Below are 17,417 nucleotides of genomic sequence, written 5' to 3' on the forward strand. Positions count from 1 at the left end.
TTACTCATATCAGATTTCTTGATACATTTAAATTCATGGCAAGTCCATTGGCTAACTTGGTTCAAAATCTAAAAGAGTTTCCATGTCTTTCAGAGTATTTTTTAGATAAAGATTTTCTAACACAAAAGGGAATTTACCCCTATGACTATATGGACTCATTTGAGAGATTCAATGAAACACAACTTCCTTTAAAAGAAAATTTATATAACAAATTAAATAATAGTCATATATCTGATAAAGATTATGTACACGCACAAAATGTTTGGAAAAAATATAACATTAAGAATCTTGGTGAGTATCACGATTTGTACTTCAAAACTGATGTGCTTTTGTTGGCTGATGTGTTTGAGGCTTTCAGAACAATCTGTCATTCTGGATATGGATTGGATCCTGCTCACTATTACACTGCTCCTGGATTGGCTTGGAGCGCGATGTTAAAAATGACAAAACAAGCTTTGGATTTGATAACCGATGTTGATATGCTTTTGATGATTGAAAAGGCAAAGAGAGGAGGAATTTCACAAGTCTGTTCAAAGAGATATGCTAAAGCAAATAACAAGTACATTCCAAATTATGATCCATCGGTAGAGAGCTCCTACTTGATGTATTATGATGCGAACAACCTGTATGGCTGGGCAATGTCTCAGGCTCTTCCTTATGGAAAACTTAGATGGGCAAAGGAAAAAGATTACAAAAAGGTTTTACAAGATGTATGTATCTCTACACAAAAAGAATTGGATGATTCAAAGGTTGGTTATTATTTTGAGGTCGATTTGAAATATCCAGAGGAACTTCATAACCGACACAAAGATCTCCCATTTGCTTGTGAAAAGGAAAGTCCAAAGAAGGAGTGGTTACGTGATTATCAACAATCATTTAATATAGGTGAATCAACAGAAAAATTACTTACTACATTATATAACAAGAAAAATTATGTTCTACACCAAAGAAATTTGCGACAATATTTATCAAAAGGTCTAAGAGTAGAGAAGATCCAAAGGGTTCTAAAGTTCAATCAAAGTCATTGGTTGAAGGGGTACATTGATTTTAATACACAAAGAAGAACAGAGTCAAAAACAGATTTTGAGAAAGACTTTTATAAATTGATGAATAATGCGGTCTTTGGTAAGACCATGGAAAATGTGAGGAAAAGACAAAATATCAGACTATCAACATCTTGGAAACAAGCATCAAAATTAATTAATAGACCGAGTTTTACTAGAGCTGAGGTCTTTACTGAGAACTTTTGTGCGATCCATTTGATTAAAGAGAGTATTGAAATGAACAAACCTATTTATATTGGAACATCAATTCTTGATTTATCAAAGTCATTAATGTATGATTACTTTTATAATAACTTGAGGAAGAAATATCAAAATGATGTTAATCTACTTTATATGGATACAGATAGTTTTATTTTGTAAATTAATACTGATGATGTTTATTCAGACATGAAAAAGGACATTAATATCTATGACACTAGTAATTACAGTCCAGAGAGTGAGTTGTTCTCTTCTAAAAATAAAAAGGTGATTGGAAAGTTTAAGGATGAATTAGGAGGAAATGTAATGAGTGAATTTGTGGGATTGAGGTCTAAGGCTTATGCTTATAAATACATTGTGAATAACGTTGAAAAAACTGATAAGAAGTTAAAAGGCATAAAGAAAAATGTCATTAAAGAAACAATAAACCTTAATGATTATTATAACTGTTTAACAACAAAGAAAGAAGAGTTTCAAAAGATTAATGGAATAAGAAGTTATAAACATCAATTATATTCAGAAGAGATAAATAAGAAAGCATTGGGGGCTTTTGATGATAAGAGGTTTATTTTAGAAAATGGAATTGATAGTCTCCCTTATGGTTATATAAGTATATAAGTGATAAGATATATATAAGTGATAAGATATACATAAGTGATAAGATATATATAAGTGATAAGATATATATAAGTGATAAGTTAAAAAGGGGGGGGTTGGGGATTTTAACGGGCTACCGCCGCCTTTTTTACTATTATATAAATGATAGAACCAAGTACCAACCAGACTAAAGAGTGGAGGTGTAATCAACCTTGGTATATAAATGGTAAACATAACGAATGTGAAAAATATCAAATAGGTATAATTGAAAAGACAACTGGTAAAACAATTTACAAAACAAATAAGAGAATTAATTTAAATACCGGTGAATTGGGTAAAAAAGATGGAAATATTTTTGAGTGGACGGAAAACTTTGATGGTTGTCAGGAAAATATATACTTTAATTTAAAAATGGTATGTGGCACTGGAGGCGCTCAAACAAGAACATTGAGGGAGGTTTACCATTTTATCTTAGCTCAGTTAAAATATCTTAATAAAGAACCAAACTCAAACATCTTTTTTGTTAATATATTAGATGGTGAAGGGAGTGGCAAGAGAATTAAATTATTTCCCACGCATAAACAAATATTTGTAGGGTCGTTGTTTGAGTGGGCCAAAGATGATTCACCAGATGATATTAAGAGTAAAAGGTTATAAGGTCAGAAGGATCACAGGTTCACACAGAAGGACCATTGTTTAAGTGGTCTAATGAATAAGGATAACATGTCAAAAGGTTAGAAGGTTCGTAAGGAACAGGGTGAGAGAAATAGAGGTGTTTAGGGACAATGAGGGAGGGGAAAAATTAACATGTAAGTCAATGGGAAAATGAGAGTGTCCCAGAAGCAACATATATACACTACTGGTACATTCCAAAAGTAGTGAAGGTCTGTACTCTATAGGGTCTAAAGATTGTAAATGGCTAATGGCATCTAAATGATCTTACAAAGTATACAAAGGGTATAGAAGGTCTGAGGGGATTAAAAGGTCTGAGCAGTCTAATGGGTCTAAAATGTTGAAGTGGTTTAAAGTTTCTAAAATACTTCTCTCTGACCACTCCTTCTCTCTGAAGTCTCTCTCCTCTCCTCCCTTTCTTTCTCATTCTTCAAAGCAAGATGGCATTAATGACACTAGATACACCTGCTCCCTTTGGGAGTAGCCTGGGAGGTGGAGGGAGGAGATAGTGGAGTAGGTGGGGAATATGTACTTTGTGCCGTGGCTAATAATCTCCCGTGTCTGCAGCAGGTGTGAGTAAACCACTTGCATTGTGGAATGTAGGTGAAAATTGCAAGTCGTCCCTAACCCCTTCCCTCCCACCTCCCCTCCACCCTACAGGGGGGAGGGGATTTTTTTGTGGCCATGCCCTGACCCTGGGTACTACCGGTACATATGCAATTTACTTTATCGTGGTCTAACAGGAACACAAACAACACGGATAAACATTGAATATTGGTGGCTGGACAAAGATACACTTGCTCCATTATACAGACTTGGCATTTAATATGGAATATTTGTTTTGTGGGGGTGAACTTACTTTTCAAGATGACTGAGAACCAAAAGTTCATTGGAATTATGTTGAAATTATTCTAGATTTTGTTAATGTGACCTTTAAAAGAAACAAAAACCACATTTGACATTTCGAAGCAAATAAATTGATCCTTGAAAGTGATGTTAACTGATATCGAACTCAATTCACGGACAGTACTGTGTTAAACTTCTGTGCGTTTTCCAGAAGTATCTCTTTATTTTGCACATTAGCGAAAAAAATTTTTTAACAAAAACAAAAGTTCAATTGCGACTGGGATTACGGACAGTAAAATTAGAGTTCAGTACTTCGTGTAACCCCCACGAGCATTCAGGAGAGCACGTACATGTTGAGGCATGCTGTTCACGAGATTTGCCAAGGTTTGGACAGGAATCGCTTGCCATGCAGTTACAATAGCCTGCTGCAATTCACGCACAGAGGTCGGCTGCTGGACCAAGTTGTCGATTTGACGAGTTAATTCTGCCCACAAGTTCTCTATCGGATTCATATCCGGGGACATGGCAGGCCAATCCATATGCTCTACACCACGGTCAGCAAGAAAGTGTTGGATCATGCGAGCACGATGAGGCCGTACATTGTCATCTTGGAAGACAAAGTCTCCTCGAAAGGCTGCACGAACAAATGGAAGCAATGTTTCTTCCAGAATGGCCCTGTGCTTGAACTGGTTCAGGTTTCCATTCAGAACGACCATGTCAGTTTTGCCCCCTGCATGAAAAGCAGCCCAAAAGGTCACCCCACCACCTCCAGCTTGGACTGTTGGCACTATACAATCTTCGTTGTAGGCTTAATGCACTTGTCTGTGCACTCGGACGCGGCCATATTGACGATAGACAAGAAATCTTGACTTGTCACTGAAGATCACGTGATTCCAGTGTCCTGGCTGCCATTGATGGGGCTCTCTGGCCCACTGGAATCGGCTCTGGCGGTGTTGTCTGGTCAGACGTGGCTTTCTCAGGGGACGCCTGGCACGATAGCCTGCTTGAACCAGTCGTTGGTTGACTAGCCTTCTGGATACAGGCACATTTGTCAGTTGCTGCCACTCAGCCCTAAGCCGATTAGCTGACTTGGTATGCCCATTGCAGACTAACCTGTGCAGCTGGCCATCATCCCTCCTTGTGGTTCTGCGGGGACGTCCTGACCTCGGTATTGGAGTAGGGACACCCCTCTGAGCATTTCGTTTCAGGATCTTTGACACCTGACCTTGAGTGATGCCATACTGCCGAGCAATAGCATGCTGTTTCATGCCGGAATTTCGTAAAGCCAACACTAAATGACAAACAGCATTGTCGAGTTGATGGACCATCTCCAGGGGAAGCAGCAATAACTTTTGTAGACGTGCAGCAGTTGTTTTCCACTAATACAGAATGCAACAACCCTTATATACCGGATTGTGAAGCCAATCGTCAAATGTACCTGTCCGTACATTTTGTCACGCCACCTGTGATATAATCCTGTTATTGACTTCTTGCTGCGACAGACAATCAGTGACATGGTTCTTTTAACAAAGAAATCACCGAAGGGTAAAATAAACTCACCAGATTGATACACCGAGTTCAGAAAGTAAACCCAAGTCAAGAAAAAAAAAAATTCCATATTAAATGCCAAGTCTGTATATAGATTAAAAGGTTAATTTAAATTAAATTAAGAGGTTTAATTTAATTATGATTATGATCAAATTGAATTAAACTAGCAACGGTACCCGCTCTACGGGCGGGGCTTCAATTGGGAGGCCCAAATGAAAAGGCAAAATATCAGAAATTGAGGGCTTCTTTTATTTTAAACGATTAATATAAACATCCATTAAATCATATCACACGCAAATCATCCAACTGTAAACAGTATTTGTAGAATTTCAATAAAAGCCAAAACACTGTTCATATCGGTAAATATTATTCCATTGTATTTGGAAAAATTGTCCGGCGTGTACCCCGGTTTAGAATAGGTACACCGCATCCCTGCGCATCGTAAGAGGCGACCAAGGGTTGGCGTCAGGAAGGGCATCCGGCCATAAAAACATTGCCTCAAAAAGGGAACCATGGTTGTCATGGGGCCCACAAGGCTAACCCCCGCTCTAGTGGGGAAAATGGCCTTAAAACGATCATTCATTTTCATTTTATTGTGTTTGGAAAAATTGGATATTGGAAAAATGGGGAAATAATAAAGCCTATTTTACTCCAGGGGGTCCCAGGATTACCCACCCAAAATTTCGTTGCGATCGGTTCAGCCGTTTTTCCGGTACCTGGGAACCGACGGAAAAGACAGCAAAAAAAAAATTCAACAATTACTTAATGGTCTAAAAATAGGGGTTCGTGGAACTGATCCTGGAAGCCTGAATCAGCCCCAGGGAACCCTCTGGTTACTTGTAAATATAATTCAGAAGTTTTATCCTAACTTTAACGCCAGCATTTGAATTGTGCATGTAAATACCGAGTGAATTGTTCATGCAAATACTCATGGTTGAGTAACACAATCGCATGATGTTTTCCTTTAAGCTAACAAATCATTGCATGATTCTCAAGCATTTTCCAATGAATTTCAAAAGCCCTGACAAAATTTTCCTGTCTTTTTTGATGGCATTTGTGATTCAATTTTAAAATACCCCAAACTCACTTCGTTTTTAATGGCCGAGAAGCAGACAATTCTACGAAACCAACTAACTCATCCTGACCCAAGGAGAAGTCAAATGTAGAGAAATCCCTTGTGAGAGAAATGCATATATGATATTAACATCTTCTAGTAAACCAAGGAAGATTCATCCACCGGATCTCTGTGACGGCTTGAGTGATGGCCACACAATTTGGAAGGGGTAGTGTAGGCCCAATGGGGGTTGGGAGGGTGAGGAGGTCCCTTTAGAAACTTCAGACCCTTTTGACCTTCACACTTTTCATACCTGTAAACCCCAGACCCCATTGTCCCTTTTTCAACCTTTTAAGACCCTTTAAAACACTTTAGATAGCAACTGCACTTGAACAAATAAATTTAACATTTTGACATTGTCATTCAAAATGAAATTTTGGTACTTACTTAATTTTATTGTACTGTGATGGTTTTTAAGAGAATAGACAGTTAAATTAATAATTGTTCATTTCCTCTCTTCGGTATTAGGTCTTCGGTTTATTTTGACTCAGTTATAACTTGGATTTTATCTGCTTTTCAAAGAACTGCGTGCCGCTGAGCTTTTTATTTTCTCTATTTCTCCGACAAGCAGACCCAGTCATTGACTAGTTCTCTTTCAGTGGTCATACATTTTTTTAAAGAACAAGTTTATTGACTCATCATTGCTGTCGGTCAAATGTTATTGCACTGCTTGGCGGAATTGGATTTATGACTGACTGTGCAAGTGTCCACTCTTGTTACAAAAGCAATGTCGACCATTAGGTAGTTTTTAAAACCTTCCGAGTTTAACTTCCAATTTATACTCATTTAAATTTGGGTTGAGGTCCAACAATTATGATTGCCTCGGAGGAACGTGATAACAGGCCATGTTGTGCATTTATAGCTGATAATGAACTACCCTAGCACATTGGATAGTGTTGTGCCAACTTGCAATTATTTTTGGGCCTTTAGCTTGTGGAATAAGTGTGCACTTTAGTTTGCAGCAACATTTGGAATTTCACCGAATCTAATGCATCCCTCTAGAGGCACCAGTGGAGCATTTACATTAGTGCTGTGCAGGGCCTAATCGAATGAACGGAGCTGCAGGGAACCATGCTTAAATTACAGTACTGTACTGACAAAACTCGGTGGACGTAAAGTGTGCAAAAACATCGATTTCTGAGCAAACTCAAGAGGCAAGGTCGAGTTGATTGTACTAAGACTGTGGGGCAACCTTTTATATAACAAAATCAAGGCATTATAAAACTCCACAACAATGTCTATAAAAGTTGAAGAGGCTAAAATAAATAAATAATCAGAATTGAAAAGCCTTTATACGAAGGACAAACCCAATGGTGATATATTTGACTTTAGAGCCCTTTGTGCATGTTGACAATGGGACTTTTGAAGAGAAAGTTATGTTGTTCCCAGTGCACATGAAATAAGAAATTTTAATTGAATGAAGGTAAGGTTGAAATTTTAACCGAATTATTACAAAATGACTCGAAGGTCAGTGGATTATCGGTGGCACTTTTGACTTGTTGCCTCCACCACCAAAAGTGGACAAAGGTAATACTTTCACCCATGTCTGTTTGTCTGTGAGCAGGATATCTAAAACAGTTATAAACGGATTAGGACTAAACTTGGTGGACAGGTTGGTTGTGTGACAAGGATCCAATGTTGGTGAAAATCTGCATCCGCACACGAGAGTTTTTTAATTTTTCAAAAGTGATCCTTAATAATTAAAGGAAGACTCCAGACCCCAAAAAAATTTTAGTTATTTAAATCTTTAGAATTAGGTAATGTTTAATTTTTTTAAAGAAAAATAATTCGACGCTAAATTAGTCGTAAAATGCGTTTTAAAAAAGGCATGATTGAAAAAAAAAAGCTAGTTTTGGAATCCTCGTGATGTCACTGTGACGTCACACGAGGTATAGATCTCAGCTGATCGCGATGCACACAGTGCATAAACATGGCAGACATGGCAGAAGAAGAAGTTTCTGACTCCGAATCGCTCGATATTTCCTCCGATCTGTCGGACTTTTCAGCCGATGAATACGTGTCAGAGGCTGAGGAAAATATTGTAGAAGAATTAGATATACAGGATGATATTTCAAAAAAAGTTGTGGATGGATTATGACGAAACCTAGTGGCCAGGTTAGGTAAGTGACAAGAACAAGCCGATTAGATTTTGTTTCAGGTGTGGATGCAGTTCCGGCTTATCAGTGGGATACAAAACGTAAATTGTTCAGCCTGGTGGAGGTATGCGCTCTACCGAGTGCTGTTGTAGTTTGTGTTTTGTATTCCTTACCACCAAATGAGTGTCTTGTGTACACATTGTGCATTGTTGTAATGTAAGCTTGCTTTAACGTTGCATCATTTTGATTATTCTTTGTCACTTGGTCGCCTCTGGATAAAGTGTCACAGCACAGTGAATCTGTGTTATTTGATGCCACCGTTTAATGAAGCTCGAATCAAAATTCAAAAAAGGGGACCGTGGTGCCCGAAAAAGGCCAACCCCTGCTCTGCAGGGAAACATGGCCTCTAAAGGGAGTTCGTTCTGATTGCACAAAGGAAACAACACAGAAAATCTGCATAACCTCACGGAGTTTTCACCAAACATCACTCTCATATCCATGCAAGCACTGTAAATTGTATCCAATGGGACCTGTCTGACCACAAGATACATTTTCATTGGTCCACAGCTAGTCGACTAATATGATATGTTTCGGTCAATCAGGTGCATCCTTTCTAACTCCAGCAGAGTCAAGTCGCTTGGGAATGGGGATGGGGCCATTATCAATCTCATCTTTTTCAGTCCTTGAAACATCTACCATATAAAACACAATGTCAGTTGTGTGTTTGTACAGATGTCTGTCCCCCTTCAAAAGTGTAGGATTTAAATGCCAATCTTTTAACATGAATGTGTGTTCCCCATGGTCTATTTTTTGAGGATAAAACAAACTCGAAAAACATTTTCCAAAAAAGAGTAATTATGTCTCTTCTATTGGAATTGTAGACGGTGGCAAACCGAGCCTCAAGGGCGTTGCACAGAAGGGTTTTTTTATATAACAATAAATAAAAGGCGCAGGGAGGTGAAATTTGATGCGCGTGATGTACAATGCACACAGAGTAAAATGAGTGCTCATTTACGTCTGTAGGATGTCTAATAAATAAAGAAGATATAAGCACACCTGACACTAGGCCGAGGCTTCAGACTTTGGCACGCTCACGAGGCTGCACCGTCGGATAAACTGTTCCAACCCGTCATTTTGACAGGCTTTTTACTAGTATTTCTTATAAAGTTGGTGTTATTTGTGCAATTGCAATTTGCAACGTTACTTGCTGCAGAGTTGGGTCTATGATCACCAGGCAAACAATCACTGCTTGTCTTATAGCCTTGTAGTCATCTTTGTTGTCCCCCCCTTTATTGGATGAGTTTGTTCCAAGGTCATGAGCTGAACCACACGTGAACCTGTGATGTGATAATCCTTTGGCTCGCTTGACCCCATCATTCCCTATGGGGTCATTGCTCCCACATGCCAATAATATATCCTTCAAAATAAAATGTCCTACTCTTTTCCCATTTTGATTATATCTGAACATGTGCCATTCACTATTTATGAGAATACGATTACTGCTGTCCGTTGATTATTGTATGATTTTCTCACTCTGTTAAGGAATCATTCTTGATATATAAAGAAGTAAATTTTTATCCAAGCGATGAATTTTCTTGTCTAATTCCAGGTCACAGCAACTGCTGCTAAAGTTGCATTTAGTGAAGCAAGACGTGAATGTCATGTCATTTGTCAGAGTTTTTCAACTTGCTGTCTGGTGACACATTGACCATCTGTCTGCGTTAAATAATGGCAATGACTCACTATGAAACAAGTTGAGCATGTTCTGGTAAAATCACAGCCACAATTCATCTGAGCGACTGGTTGGCTTGCTAAAGCTGCCCTTAGGTTGCAGTGATACTTTGACAAAATTAAATAATGTGGTGAACTGATGATCCAACAAACTCTGGTCTTTTTGTGGAATTGAACATTTTCAGCTGTTGATGACATCTTCTTGTGGTCGGCTGCTCCAAAGGAAAGTCCCTTGCTGCCACAGCAGTCTTATGTCAGCAACGACGCTGGATAGTTCGCCAATGCCTTCCCAGTGGTAGTCAGAGTAGGTATTTGGAATTATTCCTCGGGTGTTGGCAACAACTCACCTATTCTACATTGAAAGACACCATGGGTTTCCAATGTAATATCCATCCAAGGGGTGGTGCACTTTATGATGCAACATGCTGCTTGTGAATGGTCAATCTGACGGTGAATAGTTGGGTCAGGAATCGAACCGAGGCTACAGAGCTCGAAGGCAAGTATGCCACCTCTTCATCAACCTGTAGGACGATTGATATATAATTGAGAAGTTGAAAATCATGTAATGCCATATATTCCGACTTGGAATAGGCTCAGTTGCTCCAAAAATGTATTCGTGTTCCTTTATCCCTTAATAGGAAGAAATAGTGTGTGTGCATGTGTGTGCATGTGTGTGTGTGGGTGTGTGTGTGTGTACTTAAGAGGAGTGAGTGTTGATGTGGGTTCATGGGAGTAAAAATAATCACGAGTAGAAATGAAAGATGACATTTAATCAGAGTATATTGTCATCTCGGGACGTTGGAGGAATCTGATTGCATTGATTTAGAGAGGTGCTTCTATCGGTGGGCTAAAGAATAACGGTGTGGCCTGGATTTTGGATTTTGGAAGGTGATGGGGAGGGTTACCGGAAGAACTTGTGTCATGGAGGGGCTAACGAGGTGCAGGGGCTGAAAGAGCAGGGCGATGCCCAATTCCAGAAGAGCTGGTAGAAAAAAGGGCACCAACCTGTCTGCAATGAGAGAGAGAAACATGCTCTCTTTCTTTGCTTCTTTGTGGGAGAAGCCATAGTTTGGAGAGCTTTGATTCAACAGATTCCAGGAAAGGTGTGAAGCAGAAACAACAACCCATATGGCACCGTATAGTGCATTGTTGAACTCAGGACAGAAGCTGTGTAGTCCATGACAAGTTTATATTTACCACTGAAGGACCACTCTTTGTTCAACGTTGCTCTCCCATGAGCCTCACTCTTGTAGGGAGAACAAAAGAAGATGCCTAGTCTGAAGTTATGGCTTTAAAAGCCAGCTTTAATACATGGCCTGCCCAGGAGATGCCACAACTGACGGAAAAGCTCAGAAATATGAATGACCAAACTTCTTCCAGTACCTGATGGAGGTATTAAATAGATAAATTTACTCAATAATCCTTCCAGAGAGATCCTTTTTTTTTTCATCAACCAGGATTGGAACTCAGGATCCTAGGATCCCAAGCCAGTGCCCTAACTGCTAAGCCAACACCAGGCTCTTTCAATGTGAGTGCTAAGATAGAATTAAATGTTCGACATGTTATCCCCCAGGATATGTACCTGCCAGGTCTGCTGAGAGCAATGTAGCTGCATGCTGCCAGTCTATCAATGGGATACAGAGCAGCTGAATGTGGAATCATTATTCAGTGTAGCAAAGTAGAAAGAGAGCTCTCTGGGGTCTCAGATAGATCATTTATGTATAACAGAGACAAAACTGGCCCAAGGTGCTGCTTGTGGACTCTCCAGCCGCTGCTGGGAGAAGAGCTTAAAGGATACCATCGAGAGTTTGCACTGATTGCATGCATGGAGTAGTTCGCAAGCCAGGGAAGAAGGTGGTCTTGGATGCCAGAGGCAAAATCTTTGGTGAGCAAAGTATTGGGATCCCCAAGATTGTCAATGACCTGTAGTATATGTTCAGAGAGGTATTCCTGACCTCTTTTTCAGGACTGAGGGCTTCCACCCAATATTGAGAGAGAAGCACCATGCCCAGAAGTTAGATGCCCAGAACGGAATCCAAACTGATGATTGGACGTAATGGTCTTTTGAAAAGAGAAAAGACTTGATTTAGACTGTGATGATGGATTCCTTATCTTTCCTTACAAACAGAAGTAAGGTAACGACTGTAGATGACTACATTCTTTTTAACACTTCTTGTGTATACGAGTGATGTCCGCTGTCTTCCACGAAGATAGGAAGTGGCCTCAGGTGTAAAACACGCTGGAGAGAAGATTAGCGAGACGAGCCCAGCAGAATTTGAGAAAAATGCTCTGATGCCATGTGGACCTATCACAGATTCACAGGAACCCACATGTTCGGCGACATGATCGTGACCAGACACAGAGGTAGAGTCGAGCCTGGTCAGTGTTTTATCCACCTTTTCCAATGGCAAACTCGATGTCCAGGAGCAGTTGGATTGGAAGGATGCTCGAGCTTTGGAGATGAACACCGAGTTCAAACATTGTACCTTGTCATCCAGAGCAGAGTGTGAAGTGAAGCCTTTTTAATTGGGGAGAAGGAGTGGAGAGGAAGGATACTTAGCAAAAGCAAAACCACATCTTTGAGGAAGGAATCAGGTTTGAAAGATCAGCCTTGATTTTGGCATGATGATGTCTTCAGGATATGTGAGTTTGGACACGCATTTGTTGTGGACATTATCAAATGTGTTGAGTTGGTCTTGCATTTTGAGAAAGCAAACTACTTGATCAGAACCGCCTTGCCTCGAGACTGCGTGCCAAGGCAAAGAGGATGGATAGGATAGCTGCAGATGAGATTGAAGAAACCTGTGTACAAGATGGAGCAGGCTATTGTGACCATTCTCTCAGGAACAATGACGATCATGCAGATGCAGTGGAGATTGTGGACAAGATCGTTAACAAAGGGTCGATTTCAGTTTCTGTCAAATTTGAAACTGGCAGAAACTGCAATATTCACCTAATTTCCATAAAACTATTGCCCTAATTGGACTGCCATATTCTGGAGTGGTGATGCTGCTACCAGACTACAGCTCGAGACTTTGGAACTTCTATAAGGACATGCTCAGAGGAGCAAAGTAGGATTGAAGAGAAAGAAGAGAGATTGGCTGGAAAGTTAGTCATTACCTGGTCCGTCAGGGAAGATGTAGCATTTACAGGGATCTGGGTGAGTAAGTTCATTGAATGAGTCAAACCTACAGACTCACAAAAGGCCATCGGAACAATGCCGTGGCTATTTGTTGTAGAGCCAATATCCCTGCCAATCGTCATCGTGAAGTTGAAATTGCTGAGGCTAGACAAGAGAGCATTGGGATGGATGGAAAGTACAGTAGTTAATCTGTTAGCAGAAAGAGCAGTGTACAGGGATTCATTACTGCCCTGTGGTTGATACACCAAGCAGATGAATGTGAGGTGCCAGGGTGTTTCAAAAGTCATGGTACTATTTGGATTGTCTCCATCAAACGTTATTGATTGTAATGATTATTTATTTTTCAGGTTATGTTCTAGGTAGTTGGGAAATTGTCTCCAGCAAGTTTTATTAGTTTAGAGTAAATATGTCATACACAGCACAACAACGAAGTAAAATGGTAGAATGGTACCTTGAAACAAAGTCTGTGATCAACACTCCATGCCTTCATTGCAAACATTTCAAACAAGTGAGAGATCCATCCAGTAAACTGTGTTCTTCACAATGTCAAGACAAACAACAACAACTCAATAAGTTCCAAAAAGAATGTGCATTGTTCACAATCTCAAGAAATCAGACAGAAAGAGGACATTGAGGGGGTGGGACAATCTGTCATTCAAAAGTCCAAGGAGATCCTCACGCCGGTGCTCTCAAGAGCTTGGGCGTTTGCACACCACTGTGTTCCATATCCTGAAGCAGGACATGATATGTTATCCATACAAAGTGCAGATCAAAACACTCTTTCACAGACACTGACAAGGCAGAGAAGTTCGGCGACAGGGTAATCTCCTTTAGTAGGGGCCCTGAATCAAAAAATCGTGCAGTTTTATCTGAAGTTTTGTGGTTTTGGCTGGTGTTACCTTAGGTGATATGATTGCAAATTGCGCTGGGAGACGAGCTCAATTGTCACCCTATCCAAGATGGCAGCCAAATCCAATATGGCCGCCCGTGGCAAAGACGTCATCATAACTCGTGTACTAAAAGTAGTAGAATCACAAACAAAATGTCTAAATAGGGCCGCCATCTTGGATATGGGTGAGAACTGAGCTCGTCTGCTAGCGGAATTAGAAATGTTATGACCTAAGGCAACTCCACCCAAAACCTCAAAACTTTAGATAAAAGTGCCCAATTGAGCTATATTTGAGGATTAAAGACCCCTACTACCTCAAGGCAAACCACATCCGCTCTCCCCATTCCCCAGAACTAAACTTGCTGGATTTCTTTCTGTGAGGCTGCGTGAAGGGCCATGTTTGCAAAGACAACCCTCGTAACATCCAGCGGCTCAAGGGAGCTATTGGGGAGTGTGAGAGATCCATCTCCCTTCTGACGCAGAACTTCGCTGTCAGAGTGAATGCTTGCCTGGCACTCCATGGATGTCACATCGAACACGTCATTCATCCCGTTGCATCATCGCAAATTCCCACTCTTCCACTCCATTCTGCTATTGTGAATGAAGGTGCCAAAATATCTCCCAAGCCTCTACTTTATGATGGGTAATGGTTTTTTTTTTTTAGGTCATCTCATCTCAATTCTTGAAGAGATGAACTTATAAAATCCTTCTGTCCATCCATCCTTCCGTCTGTCCATCCGTTAACTTTTTGCTGTTTTTGCTGCTCCTCCCTTATCACCCGGCTGATTGGTCTGAAACGTGACACACGAATACAAGATAGTAGCCCGCACAATCGCTCAGGATTCGATTTTTCGATTTTGGATCTGGAACTGGAAGCAATTGGAGTTTATGGAATGGGGGTAGCATCAGCAATGGGTAGGAAAGTACTTTGTTAACCTGTATCGTTTTATAAAATCTCATTGAGCTAACTCCTGATTGCTGTTCCTTCTTCTTTCCCCCTCTCTCCATAGTTGCCATGTACCGAGAGCCTTCTCTACACAACATTGGGGAATCCCCAATGGCCACACGCAGTGGAACACGTACTGGCCCAACGCCGGTTGCTGTTAACGGGGGAAGAACGAGCAAAAAGCTCAAGTCAGCATAGCCATGATGAAGCTATGTGAATAAAGATAGAATGAAGAACACATCAAATGACTGTTCCAACTCCTCTAAGAGACCTGGGTGTCAGCTCAAGTGACGTTCAGAATCTGGCATGTCGGGCTAGTCTTTGAGGGGATATTGTAATATAATGAAGACTAGGGGTGAAGAGACCTTGAGTTTCTTTGGGTCTGAACTTTCCCTAAAGCCATTAAAGATTTGGGAGAAAGAGAAATTATCTGCAGGAGTCCATAGTATGAAGACGCCAACACAACAAGATGCAAATGAGCAGATCAGTGTGTTTGTCGCCAGCATTTTGGGTAAGGTGGAACGAGCGGCATTCCCAGTGAGGGACAGCGATATTGGGACCTGCATTCTGCAACGTAACATGGAGTAGAAACACTCAAAGCTGGGCCATAATCTCACAGCCTCTGCTCAATCACCGAGTCATTTCAACCAAGCCAACTGCTGCTCACAATGTTGCCAAATAACAGCTGATACGTGAATTATAAAATCCTATCTCTGCAGGGCCCACAACACTTAGAATCATTCAATATACTCAATACTACTGTATCTTGTGTCCGATAAGCTTAATGAAGATCTTGCTGTGAAGGAAGTGTTAAATGAAGTTTGCAACAGTTGCAAATGGACGAGCTTAACCATCGCAAGGATTGTAAAGTAAACCAAGCAAAGTCAGCATTCATAGGTATTCACTAAAAGCAGGTATTTTAAAGTAGATTTGCTTACCTACCAGTTAGTTGGAATTGAAAAAGTATGAATCTTCTTTTGTTACACATTTTAAAATCATGACCAGACATTTGTAAGTTTGAAAGATCAAGTGCATTCCTGATGCGCGCAGGTACTCAGGGCGACTCAGATACGCCATTCTTGAAAGTGCAGCGGTTCGGGCAAGCATGCCCATGTTTCACCTCTTGGACTAGACTTGACATATGACACAGCACGCATATGAATGCGATTCAACGACGTGGTGACAACGATTCCTTTTCTGCAGATGATCGTTTTAATTGACCGGTTCAGTCGCAGCAATCAGAATGAACTCATTTCAATCGGATGACAAAACTTGCGCGAACAAGCAATTTGGCGGTTTCCTAGTAAAAAAATAAAATAAAATATCAAAACCACAAATTGCCTGCCCTGGGAGACTGAGTCCGCTACATGAGTCGGATAACAAGGCAGCCATTTCCGCATGATGCTTTGCTCATTACTTGCTCTGCTGCGCATATGCAGGCCAAGGAGGGTTAATTCACCCTCACTCATCCACCATAACTCAGACATGCAGAAGTTCCCACTCATCGCAAGGTAAACCCTGAACTTCCATTATATTTATATCCGACCCACTCTACTGGAAATATTCTCCAATATTATTGCGACATTAATATTTATTTAGATGTGGTAATGCTGTCACTTTTTTACGCCCCAGTCATGAAGGATTACAAAAATGCTTTGATTTTATATATATTCCGCTCGAATGCTCACAAAGCCTTTATTGAACTTGGTCTTTTTTTGGTTTTTTTAAATCTATATCAATCATATTATCTGCTCTGACCACCACGTGACGAGGAAACTGACAAGAGCACGACTGGACTTTCTGTGTTCATTAGATCGGAGCTCGGGCAACGCGGCAGCATGTTCAGGAAACGTTCACGTTCTGATTTTGGTGCACCATACTCTGTTACAGAGCGTTGCGCTGAGGAAGGGTTACGCTGGGTGGTTTGCGATTGCCTTCCCAAAAGTGCAGATACTTTGGGTTAAACAGGCGTGTCATGAAACACTGTCCAGATAGGAGTATCCAAATCATATCTGAAACTGCATCCATTAAAGGACACCGGTTACAATTTGTGACGATGGTGCAACATATCTTTTCAATGAACCAAGAAATGGTTGCGGGCCGAGGTCCCTAATCTATGATGTGAATTTCTGTACGATGTGAAAAATGTCTCTCTGAGATTCGTGTGCTGAATAGTGCTGTCCTTGTCTGAAGATAATTCCAAGTCGAAAGGAACACTGCGCAACTTTGTGAGGAATATTTTTGAGGGGATAAATGTTTGAGGTCCCCTCCCTCCCCCTTTAATGGATAATATTACACATGACAGTTCCGCCGGTGTTTCGGGGGGCATTTTGGCCTTGTTGCTGAAACTTGCTTGAGCTGAAATTGCTACTCTGAGCTTAGTGTTTGACTTATTTTACTTTTGGAGCAATGCAGTACCTAATGGTGGAACAATACTGACTTTTCGCAACATTTCTATTTCTTCCAATTTACGAAAAGAAACACTACAATTGTCCGAGGTCCCTGGGGTTGAAGAGAAGATTTTATATGACCCAATAAACTAGTTTGCTTGAGAGTTCTCTGAGAAGGAAACCA

At 40.5% G+C, this 17,417-nt stretch overlaps 1 protein-coding gene across 1 annotated transcript in view; it reads left to right on the forward strand.

The window, feature by feature from the left end:
• Positions 1-16,305, forward strand: part of LOC144893542 (fibroblast growth factor 14-like) — a 203,370-nt gene extending 187,065 nt beyond the window's left edge. The window contains exon 5 of the mRNA XM_078784036.1: positions 14,908-16,305. Coding sequence (XP_078640162.1) covers positions 14,908-15,041 — 134 coding nt within the window. The 3' untranslated portion in view covers positions 15,042-16,305. The remainder of the gene's footprint in view (positions 1-14,907) is intronic.
• Positions 16,306-17,417: the final 1,112 nt, after the last annotated feature.

This window comes from Myxine glutinosa, chromosome 1 (assembly GCF_964187855.1).
Source record: "Myxine glutinosa chromosome 1, kmMyxGlut1.1, whole genome shotgun sequence".
Lineage (NCBI taxonomy): Eukaryota > Metazoa > Chordata > Myxini > Myxiniformes > Myxinidae > Myxine > Myxine glutinosa.